Source organism: Coffea eugenioides, chromosome 10 (assembly GCF_003713205.1).
Source record: "Coffea eugenioides isolate CCC68of chromosome 10, Ceug_1.0, whole genome shotgun sequence".
NCBI lineage: Eukaryota > Viridiplantae > Streptophyta > Magnoliopsida > Gentianales > Rubiaceae > Coffea > Coffea eugenioides.
In genome coordinates, this window is record NC_040044.1 from 34137221 (window position 1) to 34164842 (window position 27622).

Genomic DNA, 27622 nt, shown 5'->3' on the forward strand with positions numbered 1-27622 from the left:
AAATTTCAAATGATATTCTTCCAATTACCTTTTTTTGTGATGAGACCTTTATAATTGATTTATTTTTAGTTGTTGTTGGCACGAGAAGTATAAATAGTGGTTAAAAGCCATTTTTCCTAGTTTTTAATGACTGTTTAATTGTTATGATCTTCATTACCTTACTTGTCCTCCTTCGCACTTCTTTCATACTAAATTGGAAAGGAAGAAACAAAAAAGAAAAATGATACATATGCTCTTAGTGCAATGAGACCATGTCAAGTGTCATCCTTTTGATGCAAAATGCACATAGGTGTATAAAGATGTTTAGGGAATCCCAATAAACCAAATTATAGAATTATAGAATTATTTAACCATTTGTATTAATATATTTGAAGTATATCTAAACGTATTAGTAGGAATATTTTATTGTGATTAGGAACTATTAGCATCCAAAATTAATTGTTAAAAGTGCAAATTGTGGCTGTGTTTTAAAGTATTGAAGTCCAATTTGCTTCTCATAGCTTTTGCATTCATTGTTGAAATTGCTAGATCTAATGGGCTTTCTTTTTTTTTTTTCCTTTTGCGCAGTAATGTAAAATTTATTAATCAGAAAAGAATGATAATATACGGTTGCAGACATGACTTCATTACAAGATATACATTGCTCGGTGGGATCAATTCATGCGCTAAACTAATTAAGAATGAAAAATGTCTAAGTTGAAATTTCAACTCTAGAGCTAACTCTAAGTGATATACACTCAAATGTATCAGATTTGATATTTAACAGTTCAATAATCTAATGGATTCAAACTTTAGATTTCACTTTCAAACTTCAATTTTATCAAATGTACACTTAGTCTCAGCTCGAAGGAGAACACACGAGTCATTCACAGGCATACCCCAACTTCTAATTCAGTTTGCAGTCGTAGCCTTCTTTTGCATAAGAGCCAAAGTAAGTAAGAAGGCATGTCTAGGATTTGCTTTCTTTTGCCATACCATTTTAAACCAATCAACTTTTCCTTGGTCCATACTTAATTGTTTCACTACCGGCTTTAACTGTGCATACTCCAGATTTCTCATCCTCACATTGAATTGTATCACACATCCCAAGATAAGGCAAAAAGTCTAGAGTAGATTATTGTAGCCTAAGTGCTTCTGAATTTAGTCTTCTACCTCTTGTCAACAACCGTTCACTATTCTTAATAACCATACCAACCATAGCATCTCTTGCATTTTGCAGTCAATAATCTACGAGTGAAACTTCTGCAGAAAGGACCAATAGGATGCCAATGATTGTACCAAAATGAAGCTGCTTTCTCATCAGCAATCCTCATTCGTAGCAAGTTCCAGGTCACATCTCTAAGTTGGAGCATTTTCTTCCTGTTCCATGAGCAATTGGTAGGTATTGAGATTTGACCAAAAGCTCCCATCTTTGAGCATCACTATGTGTATCCAGATTATCCATAAGGATTCTTTCCTTGAACATATGTTCTAGATGTGGTTCATGATAAAAGTATGGTTGTATGTGTCAAACTATAATAATCAAAATCCCACCCTCATCTTTAGGAACACGAAGTTCCTTCCACTTAATCTTAGCCATATATTGACTCTTGTTTTCTCCAGACAATAGGAAGGATGTCAAAAACTTCTCAATTCTTCTGCTAATAGATTTGGGTAGATTGAACATGCTACTCCATTAAAGATAAAGCTATTAACTATATATTTGAGCTAAATAGTCTCCCTACATCATTCAAGTGCCTAGATGCCCAAGCTCTAGATTTTAGAATTCATCTTCTCCAAAATAAATATGCAATTAGTGCATGTAATTCGCGTAGAAATATATGCCCCTACTAGGAATACATTGCACTTCTGTAAGTTCAGATTCAACCCCGACAAATTCTCAAACTCATGAAGAGTTTTCTTAACTAGTTGCATAGCTTTCTCTGTAGCACCTAAAACAAATACATCATCAGCAAAAATTAAGTGAAACAGTTTCATCTTTTCACATTTGGGATGGTAATCCAGCCCATGAGCTGCATTGTTCCTTTCCAATAACTAAGAAAAGACCACCAAATTATTAGGAGTAAATAAGGAGATATTGGATCTCCTTTTCTCAACCCTCTTCCACTTTCAAAGTACCCTACTATGACTCTATTGATATTGAGTGAGAAATGTGTTGTAGTGACACACAATTTAGTCCAATCAATAAATCATACCAAAAAAATTCATAAGCCTCATAATAGTGAATAAAAATTTCCAATCAATAGTTTTGTAGGCCTTCATGAGTTGTATCTTGATTGCATACTTGGGTTTACCTCCATCTCTACGGTAGTTATACACTAGCTTTTGCATCAACATGATATTTTTTGAAATCAAGTGTCCTCTGAGAAATACATTCTGGTTTTGACCAATCAAACTAGGTAAGACCCTTTTCAAATGATTGGTGAGGACCTTCGAGGAGATCTTATAGATCACATTGCAACATGCAATGGGTCTATAGTCCTTCATTTAGAAGCTTACTAGGTGTTTGGTAACAAGGTAATAACAGTACTATTTAGCGGTTGATACATGTAACAATTAGCAACATAGAAACCTCATAGCACGACATACCTCTTCGCCTATGAGTGAACAATTCTATATGTAGAACTCTATGGTATAGCCATCTGTCCCTAATGCAGTATCACTTTTCATGCTAAATATGGCTGTTTTAATCTCATTATTTGTCACTTCCCTACTCAGCAATTCTACCTGACCTTTAGTAATATTTTTCTTTATAATTAGCTTCAAATTGTAAATAAGAGCATGCTGACTAGCAAACAACCTTTTGTAAAACTACACATCTTCATATTTCACTTCTTCAAAGTCAACCATGTACAATCTTCAGTTACCAAAGAAAGCAGTCTGCTCTTTGCCTGATGTTTCACTACTTTCTTGTGGAAAAATTCTTTCTTGTCACTATCATTCTTCCACCTCGCCCTCGACTTATCCTTGAAGAACTATTCTTCAGCAATCAAGAAGTCTCCATAGGATAGGAGATACTTCGTTTCAAGATTCTACAAATCACTATTATGAGGTTGTGGTTGCAAGTATGCAACAAGGACTGAGTAGCTACTGAAAGATCCATAGTTTGGTTTACTCTGCCACTTAGATTACTGTAAAACGTCTTGTTAAAAGCTTTAAGATCACCTTTCAATGTTTACACAAAGAGTTCTCATGGGATTATTATTTTCTTGAGTCGCCCATGCACAAGCTAAAATACTCTGAAAGCCTCTGTGCTGCATCCAAAACCCATGAAACTTGAACGGTTTTGAACCATAATCCACTCAATCTGCAAGTTTCACTAGTGATGGACAATGATCAGGATATGATAGTGGAAGAAATTCCTAGTCACATGTATAAAAATGCTAGAACTACTTTCATTCTCCAAAACCCTGTCTAGCTTACTATATTGCATTTCCTCTCCATCATGCTTATTGCGTCATGTAAGAAAATAGCTAGATACAGTTCAGTCTTCTACGTCAATCTCCTCTAGACATATATTTAATTCATCCATGGCACCATAAATCAAATGTCTCATTGCCCAGTTTTTCTAACATTTTCTAATTATATTGAAATCTCCAAGAATTATCCAAGGCATGTCAGCATAATTTGCAGCAGTCTCTCTCAAGTAACTCCATAATTCCCAACATCAACTCTTGGGAGGTAAAGATTCTGCTCCTACTGTTATAAAATGAACAAATGGTGATCAAAACTTACAAAAATGCAAGAAAAAAATAGAATCAATAACAACAAATTTATTGATAACTCAAATTTTCCTAGAAATTTAATTGTTTAGGTCATACTTGGAAATAAAAAAAAAAACCAAAAATTAAAAAATCCTCGGTAAATGGAAAACAATTAGTCTCTACAAAAAAGATGTTTTGTGAAAACTTTGGTAATTGATATTTTGTTACAGCTTGCTTCCTTTATATTCTGGTCCTTCCTTTAGTTCTATACACATTCTACTTGTCTTACATCCGATATTGGCAAGGTTTTTGTTGACGTGTTGTAGTTGTATATAGTTCTTAATTTTTTGTTTTCTTTGAATGGGCTAATTGTAGTTTTACCTTTTATATTTTGAGAGATGAGTGGACTAGTGCTAATTTCCTTCGTAATTGTGCAGTGCTCTTTTGTTCCTTTCTTTTTATTTTTTTTCAAGGCCATTGAACTAGATAGCAATAGTATATACTGACCCCTAGTTGTACAATGGGATTAATCTCAGAAATAAAAAAATTATTATGTATAATTATGAGAACTTAATATAGATTAGTTTTACGAAATGATTAAAATTCTAAAAATACTCCAACAAATAACTACAGTAATAATTTTTTCCTATGCACCATTACAGTAAAATTTATACAAAAAAAACTCCAAACACTTGATACATACGGAGCCGATTCGTCATTCATTGCTGCATTTTTCAAGCATAACATGTACTTCTTGCCTGGCTTCACCTTCAACTTGAATGTATCTGGAAAGCAAACACACTCAAAATGGATTTTAATTTCAAATAAGTCATATGTCTTTAAGAAAGTAAACGGATATGGAAGAAGACAAAATGCAAAAACTTCCTAGTGTAAAGTTGAAAGTATTAGTCGAACATCAAATAGTAAGACTTAAATTGTTCTTTAGACTCGTATGAAATTTTAAATGGTAGTCTTCCTCATTGATTTAGGTATGAGGAAGCTATCAAACTTGATTTGATTTAATTAAGATCTTTATCTTCCACTTTGTTTCAAACTAGTTTTCATTGTGCTTTTAGGGGTAAAATACCAGTACTAAATATAAGGGGTTAGAAATGAAGGATTAATTTTTCAATACACTGACAGTGTATACACTATCATTATTAGATGCACGATAACTAATTTCAAATTTAAATTTTGTATATATGTCATATATTCAACAGCGATACACCTTTAGTATATATATTAGGATTAATCTTTCTAACACTGATAGTGTATCTACCGTCAACATTTGATGAATGACAACTATGCAAATTTTGAATTTAAAATTCAACTTTTATACATGTGCCATAAATCCAATGGTGATAGCATATACACTGTCAGTGTATGTAAAATTTACTCTATGTATTATTACCTCTAGAAATGAGATGAATTTTAGAGTTGGAGTATAACTCAAAAAAAGTTCACTAACATCTGTGACTTTTGCCAAATTTATTTGAAAAACAGCTAACATTTGTGACTTCTCTCATAATAAATGCCAATTGGGCGCCTGTTAACCAAACTATTAATTAAAAACTAATTGCACAACAAATGACTTTTATTCATCCATCAAACACCGATTTTCCTAAGTCCATTAAACCTATGTCAAGCACTAATTTTTCTTTAACTCTGTTGAACCTATTTTGCCCCCCTACGCGCCCTCCCCCCAAAACTAGCATTTTGGGTCTATCCTTGGCTATCTAGTGTTAATCCCCTTGCCATCTCTTGACTCGTGGTTGGCGTGGATAGGGTAGTGAATTAATAGTTATTTCGGAGTAGTTAGTTGAAAGAATAAGCAATTGTATCCCCCTCTCTTTTCCCTTTTCTTAATTAATTTTTTTGGATTTTATTTATTTTTTTATTTTTTTAGAAGAATATATTGTAGCAATATGATGTATGTTTAGTTAAAAAAAAGTGATTAAAAAATGTGTCAAAAATATTCTAAAATTTTTCTACCAAAACTTGCACTCCAAATAGTTTTCTTTTTCCTTAGGAGATGTATGAGAACTACAATTGCTAGAATCTCGACTCAATATTGTGGTATTTCATGAAGTGCTTCATAAATCCCTTTGTCCATGCTTGGCCACAACTCACAAGTCACACTCTGCACTTACTTTTCTTTTCGACAAACCAAATGAGGCCTAGTAGAAATACTAACGTTTTGAGGGGTCAATTGGTTATTTTGTTAATCCACAACTGCCTTTGTCACGTTTTCCCCCATTGCGAAGGCGGGAATTTCTGTCAAATACAGACACTCCCTCTGCCTCTCCTCTCTCAATGCATAAATTTCTAGGGTTTAATAATTCATACTAAGATTAATCTTCGAAGATCAGAAAACTTGGGAACAGAGCAATGGCGGCAGCAGAGTCTGAGGCCGAGGCGCAACAGCTCATTTCCCGACTTGGCAAACAACTCAAAGCTTCCAAAACTTGCCCAAACAAAGACTCCCTTGTCAAATTGCTAAAAGTAATTACCTGTCCTCGAATACTCTTTATTCATTTTTAGCTGTTGGGCAGATTGATTTTATTTTATTTTTTGTGGTATATTTTACATTTTGAAGTTAATTATAGCTTTTACGGTTGTGGGTTTCTCTGGGTTTTGTTGAAATTTTTTTGAGGCGGTTTCATTTGGGTTAACGTTGTTGTGATTTAAGGGGTAATTAGTTGATTGTATTTAATTTTTTTGCTGTATATTTTACATTTCGAAGTCAATTATCGCTTTTACGGTTGTCGGTTTCTCTGGGTTTTGTTGAATTTTTTTTGGGGCGGTTTCATTGGGTGAACTTTATTGTGATTTAAGGGGTAATTAATTGATTTTAGGTTTCTTAGCTTCTATTTGTTTAGGGAATCGTGGGAGAAAGTGAGGGAGATCATGTATAATTCTGGACTCTAGAACACAGCGCTCAACTTAAATTGGTGAAACTCAATGTGCCTAAAACATGCTTAAGCGTATTTACTTGGGGGATGTGGGTTTTGATGTTTACCCTAATCGAATTGAATTCATTGCAGGAAGCTGTTATTGCTTTGGGAAAATTTAAACAGTTGAAATCCCTGAATTCAGTAATACAACCTCTGAGTGATTCTCTTGTTAAGCATGGCCTGCTTCAGCACAGGGATAAAGATATTCGAATTTTGGTGGCGACCTGCTTCTGTGAGATTATCCGGGTCTTGGCTCCAGATCCTGGTTTCAGTGATGATGTTTTCAGGGTAACAGTTACATTCCTGTGATTTGTTTACCATGTTCCCTTCACTTGTCTCCATTTTAATTTGTTAAGATCCCATGTATTTTCTTCCCATTTGATGGGAAATCTTTCATATGTTAATGGGCAACTGATTCTCGTTGCAGGATATATTTAAACTTCTTCAAAGCATATTTGCGGAGACTGGTGATTACCAAAGCCCATATTTTTCAAGAAGGGTGAAACTGCTGGAGACAGTTGCTAAGCTGAACTTTTGTGTGCTAATGCTGGATGTTGGATGCGAGGATTTAATTCTCAAAATGTTCAAAATCTTTTTCAGTGCTGCGAGGTTATATTTTCTTGTTTCATCTGTGTTTGCTCATGCCCTTCTTTTACCTGGAATCAGTGAGAACTATGTTGCTCTGCCTTTTGGGAAGGCTACGCATTTTATGCTTATAATTTTTGTTTAGACTTCAACAGTCAGTCACTAAAGAATTCATGGAGCACAACCAACTATATTGCATTCACAATAACACAAAGGAAAACAAATAAGTCAATAATTTCTACAAAAAATGACTAAAAAAAAAATTTAGGCTTGCAGGACGCTTGCACACAAAGGTTAGAAAATAAGTTTGGTAAGACATGCCAAGATTGGATTGTGCAGGAATCAGAGAAGCCCTTTCACAAATTAGAAAACTGAAACTAACATGAAACAATCAAATAACAAGTTTCAGTACCCTAAACCAAAGTTTTTTTTGCTTTTTTGGGTTCTGCTTTGGGATTTAAGAATTCCTTACTGAAAGAAGAGTAGGGCCATGAGGGTTGGCTGGATAGGATTTCTTAAGGAAAGAATGGCTGGATGGGCTATCTTAAGGAGAGAAAACTCAAATTGGTAGATGAGATTTAAACTTATTGATGGATACAAAGTGTGCGAGGCTCTTAATAAGCTTGGCAGATTGGGGAAAATGTTACAAAACTGCAGACTAAATAAGGTGAGACAGGATTGAGGTAAAGAGGGTTTCAAGTATCTGTGCAGAGTATAGCAAACTTGAAGTATGATTCTTGAAGTTGACTAGGAGACTTCAAAAAGATTGATATCAGCTAGTCTGCATGCGGGAAACGGTTAGAGTAACCGTAATGGTAAAAATTTGAGAAGAGGATACACAGTATGTCATAGGCTATACTGTTTAAATTGGTGGATTGTGCTTGTAATCAGGCGATGAAAAGACTTTTACTGGTGTATGATTGTTTACCTACCAAAAAGCTTCAAGGTGCAGTGGAAAAAATAAGATCTAAAGAGCTTTTCTGTTACTATTCTTTCTTATCCCATTAGTTTTGTGTCCCAATCAAGGGCCCTTTTTTGTGTTAACCAGAAAGAGAAAATCGAAAGTTATGGTGCTGTATTGAACTTGTTGATGCCATAGTTAAGTGCTAGAGATTCTTTATAGCTGAAATTATTTTGGAATGTGCACCATTCAGCAGTCTTGAAAAAGGAAACATGTATCTGCTGTCATGTTTAATATATGCTTGAGATAGAGTTAGTTAAGAGAAGCATATGCTTATGAGTTTACCAAAGTGCCTTCGCGAAAGCTTTGGTACCAGAAACCTATTTTGCAAGCTTTCTTATTGTAAAAATTTCCATTGGAAGAATATAATTCTCCAACCTATTATGACAGTTTATCTTTTGTTATCATCTGATCACAATTTTGAACACTTATGCATAATATAATTATCTTTTTTTTTTTTGTAAAGGCTATATGTAATTATTAAGCTATTCTTTGACAATAGTTCAACTATTCCCTGCAGAGAGCAGCATCCTCAGAGTGTGATTAATGCAATGTCATCTATAATGGCTCGCATTTTGGAAGACAAATTGGAAGAGAAAGATCTTGAGCCACTCATTTTTCAGGAAAAATTTTCTGAGCCACTCTTGGATGTGATTATACAAAATCTTTTGAAAGAATCAAAGGCAAGTGTTAGCTACATGCTTTGCTTGTGTAAAATAGCATGATCAATGTCTTGTTGCAGTTTTGCTTTCTATATTTATGGCAATTGATTATATTTAGCACCTATTTTCAGATGATTTTGTTATTTTGTTAGTTGTAGTTGCATGTGAAAATGGATGAAAAAATAGAGGTTTATACCAACATAATATTGGCAGTTATCATATGCTTAGCATGCTCAAAGACATAATGGATATTCTCTGCTTATCCTTGAAAACTGTTACCTATTCTGCTCATGGTTGTTTTACTTAAGCACGAGAGGACTTAAGATGATCATAGATATTATGAGGTCTGGGCACCTGCTGCAGCATATTGAGAACTTTATGAATTACGAATTGAGTCTAATATCTACTCATGGACGAAAAGAGTAGGTGTATACCTGTATGATACGTGCAAGGTTTTTTATTAAAACATTTTGGGGGGGGGGGGTTCTTGATGGTTAGACTGTTTAATCAGGTATGCTGGAGGTACCTTTTGGGGTTCTTTAGCGGATTATTTCCAAATCTCTGGCATAAAGTTGCTGGATTGTCTCCCTTTTGTACTCTTCTTTTAAGTTGTCTACTTTTATTCTTTTTAAGGATTTTCCTTTCTTAGAGTTTTAAAGTTCAGCATTTTAGCAGTCTTTGAACACTTTTTCCACTCTATCTTTGAGTATCAAATCAGGACCCTTAGTTCGACATCTCTCCTTTGGTCCAGCCAATGATGACCCTTTTGTGGACATATCAATAGTTATTAATTTGTTGAAACAGTTCTTTTTCAGAGCCATCATTAATTATTAATTGATGAAGAGCTGCTTTACCATGATTCTTCCCTTGCTTTGTTGTCATTTGTGATTGAACTTAAAAAATTTTGCTCTTGAAGCATTTGGTGACAAGTATTTAATTGCTAGTTCATTGGCTCATTTGGTGTTTGAATATTAAAGGCTTATTAGTAGATCAGTACTTCAGATACGTGGTTAAAAAGGGATTCCTTGCTTTAGTCTTGTTGCAGTTGCTTTTTAAATCAAACAGATAAATTGTCTGATAGCTTAACTAATTCTCATATTTAGCCGTACAAAAGTTACTCAGAAGGTTATTAGATGGTCTTTATAATAACGAGTCACTGTAGAATTTGTTTATTGCAATATTTCCTGTTTAGTAGTATGGATTAATACCTTTTCTCTTTGGTGATTTATTTATGTCTCTTGCAGGGTGGATCTGGTGGCTTTGCTCGGCTTGCTGTTTCTGTCATTCAGAACTGCAATGAAAAGCTTGAACGCTGTATTTGTACATTTTTAAGATCTTGTATTTTGAACAGAGAAAGTATTGGGAGTGAACTTAAAGAGTGGTACCATGACATTCTCTACGAAATCTTCCGGAGTGCTCCTCAAATGCTTGTTTCTGTAATCCCTAGCTTAAGCCATGAATTACTCGTGAGTCATTTTCCTTTCTGAGTAGCACCTTTCACTATGCAAAGGGGATAGATTTTGTTGGTAACTGGTATCCTACTAGAGATTACTCAGTCATCATATTGTGACTGCATTATCTTTCAGAATCATTTACCAATCTGTATATCATGATAATATTTTTGTCATTCCTCTTGATGCTTTAATTAATCGTTTGTGTAATATGATTTGCAGACAGATCAGGTTGATGTCCGTATAAAAGCTCTTAATTTACTTAGAAAATGTTTTTCTTTGCCTGGCCACAACATTGCTGAGGAGTATCACAACCTTTTCATGGATTTTCTGAATAGATTTACGGATAAGTCTGCTGAAGTAAGGTTATGTGCTCTTTCATGTGGTAAAGCTTTGTACACTAACAATCCATCTGGGACAGGATCATCACAAATTCTCAGTAAGCTTTGAAAATTTGATTGTTCTGCTGCATTTCATGAACATTGTTCTGCTATCTGAGATAATCTTAAGCCTTTTATTTTCTTTTTTTTTAATCTTTTTTTTGTACATTCTTTGAAATGAGCAGCAGAGCTGGAGAGTCGACTCTTAGATTTTGATGATAGAGTTCGAATGCAGGCTGTGAGTATTGTGTGTGATGTAGCAAGATTACAAATAGGCTCTGTTACTAATGAACTAATAAGTCAAGTGGCTGATAGGCTTCGTGATAAGAAGGTTACATCTATTCCCACCTTTGCAGTTTCTGTTTAGGGTGGCGATTCTGATTATCAAAGAAATAAGGAGAAGACAGCTGATGATTTTTTTTTTTGAAAAAAAAAACAGGTATCTGTCAGAAAGAAAGCTTTGCAAAAGTTGCTGGAACTATATCAGGATTATTGTACAAAGTGTGTTGGAGACATCAAGATGCATTTTGAGCAAATACCTTGCAAAATTTTAATGCTTTGTTATGACAAAGACTGCAAGGAGTTCAGGTAAGGTCTATTCCCTCATCAATCTTTGTTAGATAAAAACTCATTGCTGTTTCAATACACATTTTTTTTGACTGAATTTTTTTAACTTTCAGGCCACAAAGCCTGGAGTATGTACTAGCAGAAGATCTATTTCCTGTTTCACTTTCAGTTGAGGGAAGGACAAATCACTGGATTTTTTTGTCCTCTCTTTTTACACCATTGCATGTGAACGCATTGAATGCCATTCTATCTCAGAAAAGAAGGTATTGGTCCCAAGTTGTTGGCTTAACTTAATCAAAAAGTATTTTCTGTATTCATGTCTTTTATGCTTTCAGGTTACGGAATGCACTGCAAGCTTACTTACATCTCCGGGTCCACAAGGAGGTATGATAGAATATTTAACTTTAAGCTAGCTAATTAGCAAGCTGTTAGTTCCTGTGTCGTCCTGCAAAATTCCTTTAGTGGGCCCTCATGACTTGAAGATTGATTACTTTTGAAGCTGTTCTCCTTAATTTTCTTTTCATAGTTATACGTAAGTTTGTGTGGCGATGAGGTTTATTTACTTTGCCTGGATAATTCTTGTTAATTACTTGATGACAAGCTCTGGATAATTGTTATTAGTTACTAGACAACAAGCGATTAGGATTATTTTGCATGTAGAGATGAAGATCTTTCCAGTGAATAAGAGCCTCTTTGAATCTTGAGGTTGTATCTACGAATCTCACTCTACAAGGCCCCCTCCCCTCGTGCAGGGTTCTCCAACAGACACAATTTATGGCACTGATTGCACATGAGAATCTGACACTATAGTCAATGTGATAATGCTTTCAAGACTTTGAGATCTCTTGTGAAATTTGTGAAAACTTATGCCTCGTTTTGGACATGAGTAGTATTGAATGTATAATCCTTCAGTGTCATAGTTTACTCCAGATTCTAGATGGAACTATTGTAATTGTGGATTTAAATACTTCATTCCATGGCATATATTACATCTGTAAATCAGATTGACCAATTTTACAAAAATTATAGATTGCTCAAATTTCCAATGATTTATAATCAGAGTTAAAGTATATAAGCACGTGACAATGTAATAGTAATGTCAAAATAACAATGATTCTAAAAATTTGGAGATTTCAAATGAAGTTTGTATGTAGCTAGTGTTTTTGGATATGAATAATAGTGGATATATAACTCCCCTGTGCCATAGTTCACTCCAGATTCTAGATAGAGGCTACCTAGTTATGAATTTAAGCACTTCAGTCCAGTGTGTTTGTGCACATATAAAGCAGATCTTACAGATTAATATTACATTGCTGAAATTCCCCTGATTATACTCAGAATTAGAAGTTTTCATTGGAAAATGTTTAATGATAATTTCCTTAGACCAGAAATATGCTTCACCATGTTTAGATTGATATATCATGAGTGTATGCCTCTTGAAGGATGCAGTTTCAAATGAATTCACTAGTTTTTATTTGTTTGGATCAATGTTTCCATATGTTAAGTTCATTTTAGTTTAGTGAGTTGGACAATTGGTCATTAATTCAACTACTGAGTGTTGATGTGAGCCTACCAAGTGATGACTTGCTTTGGAGCATACTTATATGAAGCTTAATTTTCTTTAATTCTGCAATTGCAATGTGCTGTGCATGTGATTTTGGTTACAGCTGTTTAAGAAGGATGGCATAGGTATGATTGCAATACTGGACCATGCATTTTGAAGCCAACATTCAGTATTAGCTCTCTAGATGCTGATGCTAACTTTCAGAATATATTAAAATTCTATTTGAGATTGAATTGCTGATGTTTCTCTTAATTGTTGCTGAAATAGTTTCTACTTTCCTAAATTGGAATGTTATCTTTCAAAAAGCATTAGGAATAGTTGATCAGGGTCCATTAGTAATCTTTAAATAGTTTTCAAATCAATACACTAAGTTGTAGTCCCATTGCTCTTCTCCTGTAGCCGTCATGTTCCACACTTGTGTCTTTAGAGAATTTATTCTCCACCTCTTAGTTGGGCTGATTATGAAACAAAATTTGGAAGGTGACAAGAAAAAATTGCGAATAGGTTAACAGTAAAAACGTGCAAAAATCAACATAAGAAGAGGACATTATTAGTTGGTATAACTGGTCTGAGAATGTTTTACTTTCTTAAATTACAATTGGCACACCAGTTCCATTTTCTTAATTTGACTACTGCTAATAGCAGTTAGCACTTTTTTCCTTTTTTTGGCAAAATGGTACTTGTTTTTACTTCTTTTCTCTATGAATCACAAACATGAGAGCACGGGTTTTATTGTTTGCACTATATTTTTCATATATCAACCCAATATATTCATTTTCTAATAGTTGTCTAAAATCTTATGCTTTTACAGGAGATAGGCTCTGACGAAATGGAAAGGAATACCAAAGCTTTATTTAAAAAAATGTCAGCTTTGTTTCCTGATCCTGCAGAAGCAGAAGAGTGCTTTTATAAGCTGAATCAAGTCAATGATAATGATATTTTCAAAATGCTGGCAGACATGATAAACGTTGGAGATGCTCTTTCTACTAGAGTAAGTTTGTCATCCTTGCAATTGGTTTTCTACTTTGCTTCTACTTGACTCTGTTTAATAGAGATCATGTCCACTTATTCATCCATAGAGCATAAAGTCAGTGCTGTTGTGAGAATGGAGTTTTGTTTTTTAATAGGAGCTTTAGTATTCCAGAACTTGCATTGGCTTAAGAATACTCTGCTATTTTATTTTTCATCATTGATTATTTGACCATCTTGTAGAATAATTTTTCCATGATTGCTCCTAAATTTAAATCAGATGTTGTTGCTTTCGGAGTTCTAATTTTGAAATGATATTTTATTGTAATTGATGTTGGAAAATGACTTTAATTTGTGTTTTCGGGAATTGTATGAATGATGCAATAGGGTTAAACCATGATAAATCAGGAGATAAGAAAATAGAATTCATAGCTAATAAAATGGGATGGAAACATTGAAGACAAGTTTATTGCTGTACAGGATATCTTCTATTTCGAGCATAAATTTGATTCTTACAATACAAAGAGATGATAATCTGCTTAACTATTGCTGCTCAACATTTGCCTATCTTCTTAAGCACTAATCTTGAAACGGCTACTGTTAGCTTCTGAACATTTTTAGTCTTCCATATAAAAACTATTACTGGGAGGCAAATGATGAGAGTAGTTAAAATTTTCAACTGGTCCTTATTTTTTCATTTTGTATTAGCTTGTTTTATTTTTTTGACCTCTTTGTTTGTTTTTGTTCACCTTATGTTCTGGAGTCTTTTTTCCTCAACTTGTTCATTGGAGTAGATGTCAGGTATGGTACATAGCAGATCCGGTACAAATACCAACTGAAATGACATTCTCTTGCCATATGTTGGTTTGTTCCAGTGAAATGAATGGTTTCGGCAGAAAATGAGGATGTCTATACAGATTTCAGATGTTGCATGCTTTGTCTTACATTTACATGCTTTTCTTTTCTGTGACCAATCCTCATTTTGTTTTATTCACTGAAATTAAGAGAAGAGGACTTCCCTGTTGATTTATTACCAGACTTTAAAAGGCTTGAGCTATCCAAAATAGAAGCAACATGTTGCAATTAAGGAGCTTTTCAATAAGGTGGCCATTGTTTTGCCTGGACATAGCCTTTAATCTGCATTGCAATCATGAACATGGCTACTAATGTTTGTTGTTCTCAGAGCAGATCACTTATGTCTCTTAGCATTTAGAAACATGAATGTATTATTGAACAGTCTCCTGTAGTTAGTAGAGACAAAACTGCAGTCAAGATTTTTTTGGGGATTTATCAAATAGGGTAAAAGTTTATGGTTTTCTGACTTTGAGATAATTAAAGCATGAAACTTTGAAATACTGCTTATATGCAAGGTCAAAGTCTGCTAGTATGCTGCACCATGATATCCGAGGCTAAGGCCAATCAAGCTGCTGAGGTCTCTTTGGGCTTTGTTGCGAGGTTATGGTAATGCATAATTGTAGCAAGGCCATTACACTTGAATCTGAATGTTTTTCAGTAATGCTCTACAAATTTGTATAAAAAGAAAGAATTAATGTTATATACACTCTTGAGTGTAAAGATTTTTTATGCTAATAGGTATAGGTGTATGATACATTGACAAAAAGTGAATTTAAAATTTGAACAGTAATGATGTAGCGTTCATCTAAACCTGCTTGTGTAAAAAAATCTTTACACTGACAGTGTACAAAAATTAATCCCAAAAAGAAAACAAAGAGAAACAAAAAGGAAGAAAGAGAAAATTGTAGTGGAAAATGTTTTGGTAAAAGAAGCATGCAAAAATAGATTCAAGACTCCTTGAAAATTATTGGCATACTTTAAAGCAATCAAAGTTCCAAAGCAAACAGCAAACAAGAATATCTTATAGTTAGGATGGCATAGACCTGGCAAAACAAACCCAAAGCCAGCAATCTGCTAAACTCAGCTGAGAAATTTGGAAGGTTTTATGGGTTTAGTTTGGCTTTGAGTTTAGTTAGGTTGGGTTGCTTATATTGGTACAGGCAGGGGGATCTGTGGGTTATTGTTACTGTTGTAATTGGAGTGAAAGAAAAAGGAGAACTGGACACTGGGATGGATCTAATTAGTGGGATTCTGCCTGGAAAAAGAATTGGAAGAGCAGGAAGAAGAGGAGAGGTATTCAGAGAGAAAAATACAGCATTCAGGTGGCCTTTTTGGGGCAAGGGGACTGTACTGTTTTGGCATTTAGGAAGCTTTTTTCAGTTATCCAATTGAATCTGATTTTTGAATCTTCAACACCCTTGATTGACGATTTAAGCAAATTGTCAGTCAACTTAGATTCTTCAGTGTTTGCTGCAACTGCAAAATGGGGTGTAAGCAAATAACAGTCAGTAATGTAAGTGGGACTAACTAAAACAAGCACAATTGTCAAGAGGTGCATGTCTCGTATGTTCTTCTTAAGTGGTTAGACTTGTATTCACTAAAATGACACGGCATTTTTCTGTGGCCATAGCAATTTGGTTTGATTTATGCTGTCAGGAAAAGCTCTATTCATTAAGGCTTAGCTGTTTTGGAGGTTAAGAACTTCCTAATTTTATGGATTTATCCCCTGTGCTTCATCATATGCAGGTTTGTTCGTAAGAGATTGAGCTTTAATCCAAAAATTGTATTTTTATGAGGTTGACATGAGCTGTAGAAGGCTAATGGCTAAAATCTTTGATATCTAAGTCAATATATACTTTCCATGATCTAAAATTCTGAGTTTGCTGAGCTATTTGTCTCCGGTGTTGACATGATAAAGCCCTTATGTTATTGCCTTTCCACTCAGTTAGAGATCATCTTCCCTGTATGCTTGCGTTATGAATTTGATATAAATTTGACTCCAGAGATGACTTATTATCTGTTCATTAAGGATTCTGGCTATGGTTGCAATTCTTTTTTGCTTGTTGTCAAGTAGCTCTTGCCTAAGCAACCTTCCAAGATCCACTTACTTTTCCTCTTTGTGCCGAATTTTGACATGCCTTTCAAAATTTAACAGGATTGAATGGTATTACTATTACATTTAACAGTCATGTTTGAGATATCCTTCTATTGGTTTCCATTAAAATAGGGAAGGCGTGTTTACCTTCTAAGAAATTACTCTTGTTTATTCCTGTAAATCAGTAGGTATAAACAAGAACTGAAAAAAGATTGCTACTGCTTGTCGCTTTGTAAGATGTAGCCTAACAGAGATGGATTCTTTGATTTGCCTTTCAATATGGTGTTCTTTTTTTTTTTTTTTTTTAAACCCTCAACTTTCTTTCTGCATGTGCTCTGATTTGATATTATGTATCAAGTTCAGCTTTTTCATCTCTAGTATCGACCTCTTATCTTGTGTTTTTTCTTCCAGGATAACCTTCTGAGGAAGATTGGAGACCAGAGTCCACTTTTTGAATTCTTGAGATTGCTGTCATCCAAGTGCTTGTTAAACATATTTAGTTCTAGGCATGTCAGCTGTATCTTAGACCATCTTACTTTTGATAAGAGCATTCGCAATACAAAATTGGACTATTCTCCTCTGCTGCTTCTTTCAGTAAGTTGGATTGCTCATTATACAACTTAAGTTGATCTCTTTCTTCTTTATGTAGCTACATGGTGCTGCACTTATTGCCTTTTTTTATATCTAAAATTTTTGTGGTGTCTCACTGGACATGAACAAGATGCGGAGGTAAAAGATATTAGGTTTTCATCCTTTCCTTCAATCAATTCTCAATCAAGCGCAAATTTGTGATTCAAGCATAAACGATTAAATTCACAGAGTACCACAATGCCCTTGTCCAAAGAGGGGGAAAAAAGGTTCCAGTCAATTGATAGCCAAAAAGGAAAAAGATTGCAGTAGAATTACATTTAGTGTTGTTAAAGTACCTATATCTGCCTGTGTTACCACATTGCAAACTTTTAATATCTCCTTATGTGAAACTGGTTGCAGAGAACCTGTCTTGATTGGTTGAGTATAAGCATACTTTTGGAAAAAAATGACCAGGACCTTGAAACACTAGTGCATTTGTGAGAAGTAAGTTTGGTGTCTGTTTTAAAGCTTAGTGTTTTGACAATTAAATTCCCCTTTAATTCAGAACTTCATAACGATATGAAAGAATGGAATTCTAGTTTGGAAAATAATGCACCTGACAATCCACGCAATGCAGATATGCCCTACCAACTTGGTGTGTTATACAATGTTTGCAACCTTGTTGCAGTGACAAAGTCTATGTAGTATACTGTATGGGAATTTTTTTTCCCAATATGAATGCAGAAGGTTTGGCTGTAGCTTTATATGCTTCCAGTTAACTAAGAAACCTTCTACTGAGTTTCCACTCATGTAGAATGATAAAGTAGGAAATATTATCCTGTTCCAATTAAACTTTTTTTTTTAATAAAATTGATGGAGTATGGGGCAATGTAGAAGCACAAGCAAGACGCTTGAGTTATTGGAAGTAGTCACTCTAATTCTCATCTAGCAAGAAAAGTTTTTGCCTTTTAAGTGAAGTGACAGGCAGTAGATTATTTCTTAATTTTCCAACAATTGGACTAGTGGATACAGTTTCCAGGGTCTAGAAGAGTTATGATGGTGGCAAATATTTCCTTTACACACTGTTTCAAGATAATTCTCAATAGTTGTTGGAAGTACTCAAGCATAAGGAGTGTATCTGCAATTAAAAAGCCTTGCTATCAAAGAGTTTTTTAATAAGCAGAAATAAGCGTCTGACTTAAATTTATGTGTAATTTTAACCACAATAGCCTCCAGATCAGCTACAAGGGAACAAGGGCTCAGATAAATGGGGAATGGATCTAATTGGTGCAGTTGCATGACAATCTCATAGTTACTGCTGTCTCTCATTGGGTAAAATAGGGGAATCCTGGAACAGCAGTAGCTATATGGGATGCTTTTTTCATACTATCTTTTGCACATAGCCATGCATGCATAAGAAGTAGATGTATAAGCAAAAGATGTAATTTCTATAGATTTGCCACATATATGTATTTTGGTTTATCCTTTGGTTATTAAGGACGGAAAGAAGACCTGTTTTGGTCTGTTCTACTGGACTCATATAATGATATTCCAGCAATATGTCTCATGCACTAAAGTCAAATTTTCGTTTACCTTGTATAGGCTATTATCAGTGCTTTTCCCTCACTTCTTAGAAGTTCTGAAGAGAAGTTCCGGCAATTGTTAGCTGATGAAGATATCCCTTTCAACGAGCAGCTTATTCAGTTTCTAGCAAAAGAAGGATCAAATATTTCTATCAAGCTGAGGTAGGGTTTTCCCGTCTTAATGTCATTGTGGCATTTGGTAAGATGTACACTGCGGTATAATGGGTTTTATAGTTATTATCTTCTGTAGTTTACTTTTCATTTGAACTCAAAAAAATATTTTCCAGGAAGATAGCTTGTTGAGATGCATATTCTAATAAAATTTGTTAAAAAAAAAAACAACGTACTAACTGTTTATTATCGGAGTGCTTCTATTTGTTAAGAGTATTTTTTATTTTTAAACAGGAAGTGTATCCCCATCCAGAATGGACATGTGATTACTGGCAAATTTTCTAATGCAAAATTGTGTGTGTGTGAGAGAGAGAGAGAGAGGGGGAGAGAGAGAGAGAGAGAGGCAGACAGAAACAGAGAGTCTACATGCATGAGTGTGGGTAAGCTATGCTTATTTGAAAAGCAGTCCTGAATTCCAGTTGAGAATTTTTGTTAATTGGCAGAAAGAAGAGGTCCACAAACACAAGGCTTATTACTCTATCTGTCTGTCTATCTTTTGGATGTTTATGTTACTTTAGACTATTAGTTCTGTATTGTCCTTTTTGTTACTATTTTGATTGGTTATATGGAATTTATCCATGTAGTGATTGTTACAATTTTTTGGAGAGGGTGCGCTTGGAAGGGACTCAAGCAGAGGCTAAACTTGCTGTGTCTGCAATTGCAGCTTTAAGTGATTCTTCTGAGGAAGTCATTGTCCCAAATTTGTGTAAGGTATTGTCTATCTCATTTTCTGTATGTTGATGCAGTTTTAAGTCATGTAATCAGCATAGGAACTAAACTAAGGTGAGTGACCTGTTTGGCCTAGAATATTCATTGCATAATAAGATATGTACTTTTGGGGCTTTGTTTCATCAACTAAGCCTAGTTCTCTGCTGTAGTATGATTAGAAGCATGAATTTTGGTAAACATCCAGATCTGATGAAATCTCATGCATTCATGCATTTACTTAATACACGAATGGATGAATTAATGGATAAACTTCATGCACTTGTTTTATCATGCTTTTGCATTTTTTGTCTTTGATGCATAAATTTTCTCTTTATGACATTGTTAAAGTAGGTTTTTTATTTTATTTTTTTCCTTTTTCCTTTTTATGAGGCAATCTGGTTCTTGTATGCCATGAACAGGCATCATATGTCAAACATCATCAAGTTCTGTCGGTTCAAAGTGTTGCAGATAGTATATGCAGTTTATCTTGTTGATGCAGTTGTCCTTGTATTTTATGTTTTATGCAACCAAGTTGTTGACCTACAACATGATTGCAACCTCTTTGTTCTTAAAGAGATGATGCTATACTTGATAGTAGTGTTGAAAGGAAAAAAAAATAATGAAAGTTATGGAGGAATTAACGGGCAGTAAAATGATTTTCAAAATACTAGTATAGTAGATGGGCTTTCTTAATCTACTTCATTTGGCGAGATTATGAGAACTTGTGTTTTTGCTCTCACCTATGGCAGCATCGCGAAAGACAAAACTTTGACCCACTTGGCCATATTAGGTCTGCTATGTATGTGATGATTTTTTAAGTTTTTGTTATGGTAGTGCCTTTCTGGGTCATTCCAGTTGGTATTTGATCAGGCTCCATGTGGTTCTATGATAACATTAACTGGGCCTCTCAGGGCTTCAATAAGGCAAGTTATTATGCGAGTAGGGGTCATTGCATTTCGTATTAAGTTAGCATCTGTGTGGTCTTTGTGGGGATTAGCAAGAACTTTCTGGGTGTCAACAAGGAAAGTTGTTAAGCTAGTGCAGAGGGTTGTCCCCCTTTAGTTTAAGCTCCTGACATGACCATTGTGTTAAAAGAAACAGTGTTTGAACTGTTTTATACACTGTTGAGGAGGGTTAAGGTATGTATTATGAACACTGTCAGATATATATTAAAATAAAAAATGGAACTTTTAGTACTACCTTAAATTTTGAAAATACACCAGTGAACTTTTAAAGTTTGTTGTCATTATACATCGAGATAAACTCAGGAAAATTACAGTTTTGGAGTATTAGAACAAACTTTTAAGTTTATTGTTCTCAACATATATTAAGATAAACTGAGCTGAGAAATCTAAATCTGGCATCTTACTGATTTTTTCATGTGAATGCTTTTTGGAATTTCATGTTAATGGTGGATTAAGGTTTACTAGTGAAGGAGTTTCAGTCAGGCCTTCAGAATATTTAATCTTCTGTTTAGTAATTTTAACTTGACGCACAAACAGAAGTGATCTTAATTTTCAAGAACTTTGGGTTCTTTCAGCTGTGGGCTCCACTGAAACTAGATTCAAACTGATTCAGACCCAGATTACTGGCATGGAACAAAATGAGATACCATTTCTAATTTCTTTCTCCACAGAACTTGTCATTGCACTACTGCAATCTTTTATTCTCTCTCTCTCTCTCTCTCTCTCTCTCCCCCCTATATCTGAAGCATTTTGTGTCTGCCATGTATCCCTATCTGCCTTCCATATTTGGGCCAAATAATCCTTTTGTCTTAATACTGGGCAATAGTGGGACCCAAACCCATGATGCTTGTGCCATATCTGAATCATCAGGGAAATCTTTGGGGCAAGTATTATTGGGAAGTTGACTCGTAATTTTGGAACTCAGACTTCTCAAGTAAATTAATCATGTTCTTCTCATTATTCATCTGCTATTATGCTCACAATAATTATGCATATTTGTCTTGTTCTTATTTGTCAGACTTCTTGTACTATCAAGAAACATAGTGAACAATGTTTAAAGAGTTCTTTGACTAGTGATGCCAACAAATCTGCCAATTCAAACTTGACACTATCTAAGAGTGCTGATGCATCAAGAATTTGGATAGAGGGTTTACAGAAAACTTCGCATCAGGAGGTTCATTCTGGAGGGACTGTTGAAGTGCACAATGAGTCCTCTGTCGATAATCAGCATGAAATACATGCAAGTGTAATATCTGAATCCATCATGAGTAAAGAACGAGTTGGATCTTCTTGTGACTCTGTAGCAACAAAACCCACATTGGGCTTGAAGGAAGACTTTCCAAGCTGTTTACAAGAGAGGGACATGAATATGACATATAACAGCAATACTGATAAAGTTGCCAAATTGTCAACAGCCAACCACAAGAAAGTTAATTTAGCCAAGGTTTGTGTATTATTTAACTCTAAAATGACTAGAAAAAATTTTTTGGGCTAAGTGCCTGGAAAATTATGTTCTGTCTACAATTGTTGATTGTCCTACTGTGATTTGTCGGACTACTATAGGAAAACAAAGACAAGGGTGAAGCATCAGATGTTGAGCACCGACAAATGCGAGCTTCAACTCATTATAGGTGAGAACCGGCAGGTGAAGTTGCTCAGTTGTGAAACACTGTCCTGTCTTTATGTAACAGACTTCTCTTGTTCTTTTACTTCTTAATTAAAACGCAGCTAGTCTGGTGAATTTGATACCACCAAATTTAGTAGGCAATCAGGATGAATTGCCAGTTGCTTGGTTTAATACACAAATCAATTCTAACATCCGTTGATTTAAACCAATTAAACATATGATAGCAATAATAATCTATTCATTGGGACTGAGATCTTAAAACCAAATATCTCCTTTGATTCCAAATTTTAGTTCAAGAGTTTGAATTTAACTATTTTGGTTGACCTAAAATGACTTGTTTGACTGAAGCATTGACTTGTTCAGCATTTGCTGAAAATACAAAATATGCCAAGCACTAAACTCAACAAGACACAAAGGAAACATTGAAGCCTAAATTTAACATTGAACACTAAAAAGAACTATATATGACCTTGGGCCAGGCCAAAGCTTCTTTTGAATAACGTATATTCGGTCTTAGCCTAAAAACTTTAGTAGTGCACTAGAGGACCATTATTGGTCCTGGTTTGGATTTGGATTGGTCCAGTTCCATTGATGTAAAAAACAATATAAATTTAGCGCTAGACCTGTTCATAAGATCCAACCCATATTTGATTAATAGGTTTCACAAGTAGATTGGTTAGATCTGCTTGTTGCCCTGTGACAAGGAGCATACCTGATTATGTATGTGTGTATTAGTTATCTTATGTTTATTACCCCTTAAAAGTATTTATAACTATTAGCCATTGGATTGCACCTCTAGTACTCTCTATCATTTAAATCTGTGAAACTCTACCCCCATTTATGGCATTTTGCAGCTTCTTCACCTATGCACCACATCCCAGTGCAATCTCTCTCTCTCATGTGCAGACAGACATTCAAAAAGGACAATACACGATGTGTGTTTCTGTGTGAGTATATAAAAAATTTGCTTATTCTGGGCTCAAGCCAACTTGATTTAGGTGAGTTGGCCACCAAGTGAAGCATAAGGTGCAGGCCTGGCTGCAGGTCTGGGGTTCAAACCTCTGCGCCCTGCAGGAAAATCCGAAGGATGTACAGTAGTGCACCCTTTTGGTCCAGAGGTGGAAACTGCTCCTTGTAGCCCTCCTTTGCCTAGTTGGGCCCTCCCTTAGATAGGTTAGAGTAGGAGTAGGAGCAGTAGACTTGACGATTGACCAAAAGGAATAAAAAGCTTATTCTGGGCTCATATGTGCATATCTACCGTGGTTCTAGTAGTGCCTCTCTCACAGGAATAGATTCGTAACTTTGGAAATTTTGAACTTTCTTTCCTTATTGACACTTTAACTCAAGCGTGACTTTATGGAAAATCAGTTCTTGGTTTCTTTATGATCAATAATTCAGTATTTCACTTTTATTTTTTTCCTAATTTTGTTATTATTTATTTTCCAGCTTCAGTTTTGGTGTGAATGGTCTGTTTGCAGTGAGATCACTTTCCTTCACTATAATGGTGTAGCAAAAATGTTAAAATAATTAAAGTGGATAATAGCCATAGTGACTCTTGATGAATATTAACTATCAAACTTGAGAATTGAGCCAAGAGTCCGCCTAATGATGGTGCTACATCTAAATATATTGAATCCTTTGAAATGGTTTTGGAGTGAACTATGGATGAATGTGCTCCATCTATCTGTGATTTATGTCACTGAAACTTTGTGTCATTGTGGTACTAGACTTTTCACATTGGTGGTTGGCCAACTTCACTGAACATCTAATACCTCAGTACCATATTTTGGGTATTACATTTCACCCAATGTGGGTCCAGCAAGGCATCTGCATGTTTTAGGACTGTAGGAATATGGACCGGATGATGCACATGTCAATCTATCTGATCTGGATCCTAAAAGATGTCTCGTGGATCGGCCTGCTTATATCTCTATCCGCTTATACGAGCCCTTATTCTGTAAAACTGTAAAGTTAGATCCATTTTCCTTCTGATGGTGAATTAATGAACCAGAAGAATGTTCAATCTACATACCTCCATTGTTTTCCTCATTGGACTTTATTCATAAAGGGTAGCAAAACTCCACAACTTTTTTTTCTCTCTTTTCCTTTTTAAAAGACATGTATTGCTAGGATTATACCTGAGACTGAAGATTAAGACATTCCTTTAATATTGTGGACCCAAGCTTTTTATGCTATTCAGCTGCCTCTGCCCTCAAACCTATTTAGCCTTTCAGGTCATCTTCCTTTTATTTTCAGTTCTTTAATCACGTGTATAGGAATACCTGATTTGCAAAATCTTTACATTGTGGTTATCAATCTGAAATTTCCCTTGTATATGTATATGCTTCCACCTTACTGGAAAGTACCTTTGATATATTTGGCTTTGATTCACAATTGCTTACTAGTATTTTTGGCATTACAACTGTCATGGCTATAGGATGTATAGCTTGAATGGGTCCTATGAGAGATTATGTTTTTCCATATTATCCTTCATGATAGATGGTTGCTTTTACCCATATATTTGTGTTCCACTGTCGAAAATATATTATTTTTAACAAGATTTGACATGGATGATTAAAGTTTCGCGGAATTGCTGTTTTGTTTTTGGTGGCCGTCTAGTCTAAGGCTTCTTTAAATAAAGGCGTAAGGAGAAGGTTCTCCAGAAGTAGAGCGAGAGAAAATCAATATGATATTTGCGTTGGTTTTTCCAACGAAACCTTACACTTTTTTCTTTCTCATTCGTAACTCTGGCTTTTATCCATCATCTTTAAAGTAGTCTGACATTTTTTTGGCTCTCTTCTTTTGGCATGGTCGAGATGGAATGATGGGGAGAACTCTTCTGTCCACAGCAAAAGGGAAACCTCTGGTGCATGTGACTCTGATTGCGAAGGAAACTCACTCAAGAAGACAAAATTTTTTGCTGAAGAGATTCCTCTGCCTGGTAATCTCTAGATATGTCTTAATTAAAATCACAATAATTCAATTTATCTTGAAAATTTATATAACATGAAAGCATCTTGTATAAAATTCAACACCTGTATCTCTTTTTTGTCAAGCCAATAACTTAACTGTTGTTGGCTCTGTTGGCCATTATTTTGTGGTGCACCTCTACTGCTGCACTGCCTTCTGAACATTACTTATGTTTTAGTGTGCTTTAATACTATTTTCTTCTCTGTGATATATATCGGTCAATGTTCTTGGTCAACGCATGATACTTTGTGGAGCTACAGTTTCCATTAGAGAGCAGCTAACAGGTTCTATTAAAAACTAAACATTACAGGGGAAGTTACGTTAAGGATTTTGAATAACTTTTGAAGGGTGCACATAACATATTATGTTGGTGATATGGATATGTAGTGTGACATCTCTGACTTCTAGCTGCAGAGAATACTAAGAAGATACGAAGATCAAAAGTTGCGGCATCTAAAGCCATCAATGTGAACAAGGACATGGTAAGGTTCTTCTGGCGTTTTTCTGTTTGTGCTTGATATGCTTCTAATATCCACAAGCTTCTTAAGATAAAGTTTTATTCCCATAAGTTAGCAATTTCTAATGACCACAGCTTCCATCTAAATAAACAATCTATATTGTTCGTCTTTGCGCAACAAACAACTAATCTCTACATCATATTTTGTGATGACTCTTGTGTTGTATCATTTCAGATTGCACGGAGGACTCGAAGACAGAAAGTTTAACTTGGTTAACTGTTCTATTAACGTTCTTGTCAGTAAATTGTTTGTCTCTATGCCATATGACATGTTTTAGTGAATTCATACTTTCACTATTAGTGCATATGTGCGACTTTTTCATCTTGTTTATGGAGCTCTGTCACAAATATAGTATCCCTAGGTTGGGATGCTCCTTTGTTATGTATTTCGTGTACAGATGATGCAGATTGTTGGAATTACTGTTGGATTTTAGATTGACGCCCAGTCTGAGGACTGAAAAGTTTTTAGCTGATTGAACAATTAACATTCCTTGTAATTGTTCAGTTAAAATTTTGTTTATCAAGTCCGGCCTTGGAACTCTACTTTGAGGTTAAATGATATGTGTACCCTCTGATTCTTTTCAATTTCATGAGGGGTATCTCTTCTTTTTGGTTTATGGAATGGAAAAGACTAAGCGGTAAGTGAAAAGCGGGCTGGCTAAGATTAAGATTATGTAGGAATATAGAGTAAATATCCATTTCTAATGGTGTTAACACAAGGGGGGAAAAAGGCTTCGCATTATTGGGGTATTTTCTAAAAATTTTAAAAATCTCCCATCACCACCCCCTTCTTCCTCTCTCCTACTTCCTCTTCCTCCCTCTTCCTTCCCTCCCATTTCCCCTACTTGCAAAACCCTCCACCTCCCTTCCAGAAGCCAGTCACAATCAGAGCTTCTCATTGTGGGATGGGGAGGGTTTTTGGGGAAAGGGGAGGGGAGGAAGAGGGAGGAGGAGAAAGGAAAAAGGTATTTTTTAGTATTATTGAAGCCGATACGGTAAACATCAAACTGTCCGAGACCGGTATTGTTGTTATAACCACCCCAAGCCAGACCACCAATGTGCTTCTAAAAACCAAGCCAGCCTCTCCAACTGCCACCTTCATCATGGCTGCCGCCTGCCACAGCCTACTTTACAGGGCTAGGTACCTTTGACAATTCTACTATTGCCAGGATCCCTGAATGCCAAAACCATGCTTCCCACGCAAACAAAACGGTCATAAACCCAACCCTGCCTGCAGTGATTGGCACTGGCTTTCTTGCAAACTTCACCAGGAAATTCCGTAGCTTAGTCACAGCTGAATTTCCAGCAAACGTTCCACAGACCATGCAAAAGCGGTTTTTCTTCACCATAGGACTTGGATCGAGTCCTTGCCCTGCTAACAAAACTCGCCAATGATCAAATGGCACAAAATTTGCAGCTTCGGTTAACAATATTTCTTCCGCTCTCCCATCAACAGCTCTTCTGCAATCCTACTTCTTTGGGAAATCAGGTAAATCAAATGGTGTTTTCACCACTGATTTCCCAACCCCAACCCACAAATCCATTCAACTAAACTGGAGCACCGCCGAATAAAACACCAGTTAGCAATGCAACCCGGACTGTCGGGTTACAATTTAGTACGTGTCGCAGTAGTGTTGCAAGACACTAGCATTCTGGGGGCAGAGAGCCATCCTTTTCACCTGCATGGTTTCAACTTCTTCATCGCTGGGGAGGGTTTTGGAAACTATGATCCAAACAATGACCCTTCCAAATTCAGACTAGTGG

At 35.4% G+C, this 27622-nt stretch overlaps 1 protein-coding gene across 1 annotated transcript; it reads left to right on the top strand.

The window, feature by feature from the left end:
• The first annotated feature begins 6078 nt into the window (after positions 1-6078).
• Positions 6079-26401, top strand: LOC113749681 (sister chromatid cohesion protein PDS5 homolog A). The gene is made up of 19 exons (XM_027293504.1): positions 6079-6206; positions 6749-6946; positions 7086-7267; positions 8725-8887; positions 10111-10332; positions 10540-10756; positions 10883-11028; positions 11137-11285; positions 11378-11527; positions 11600-11648; positions 13640-13819; positions 17159-17341; positions 18920-19062; positions 19656-19782; positions 21763-22188; positions 22308-22375; positions 25188-25312; positions 25750-25823; positions 26034-26401. The coding sequence occupies exons 1-19, from the start codon at positions 6093-6095 to the stop codon at positions 26064-26066; spliced, it is 2949 nt and encodes a 982-aa protein (XP_027149305.1). The 5' UTR covers positions 6079-6092; the 3' UTR covers positions 26067-26401.
• The last annotated feature ends 1221 nt before the right edge of the window (positions 26402-27622 follow it).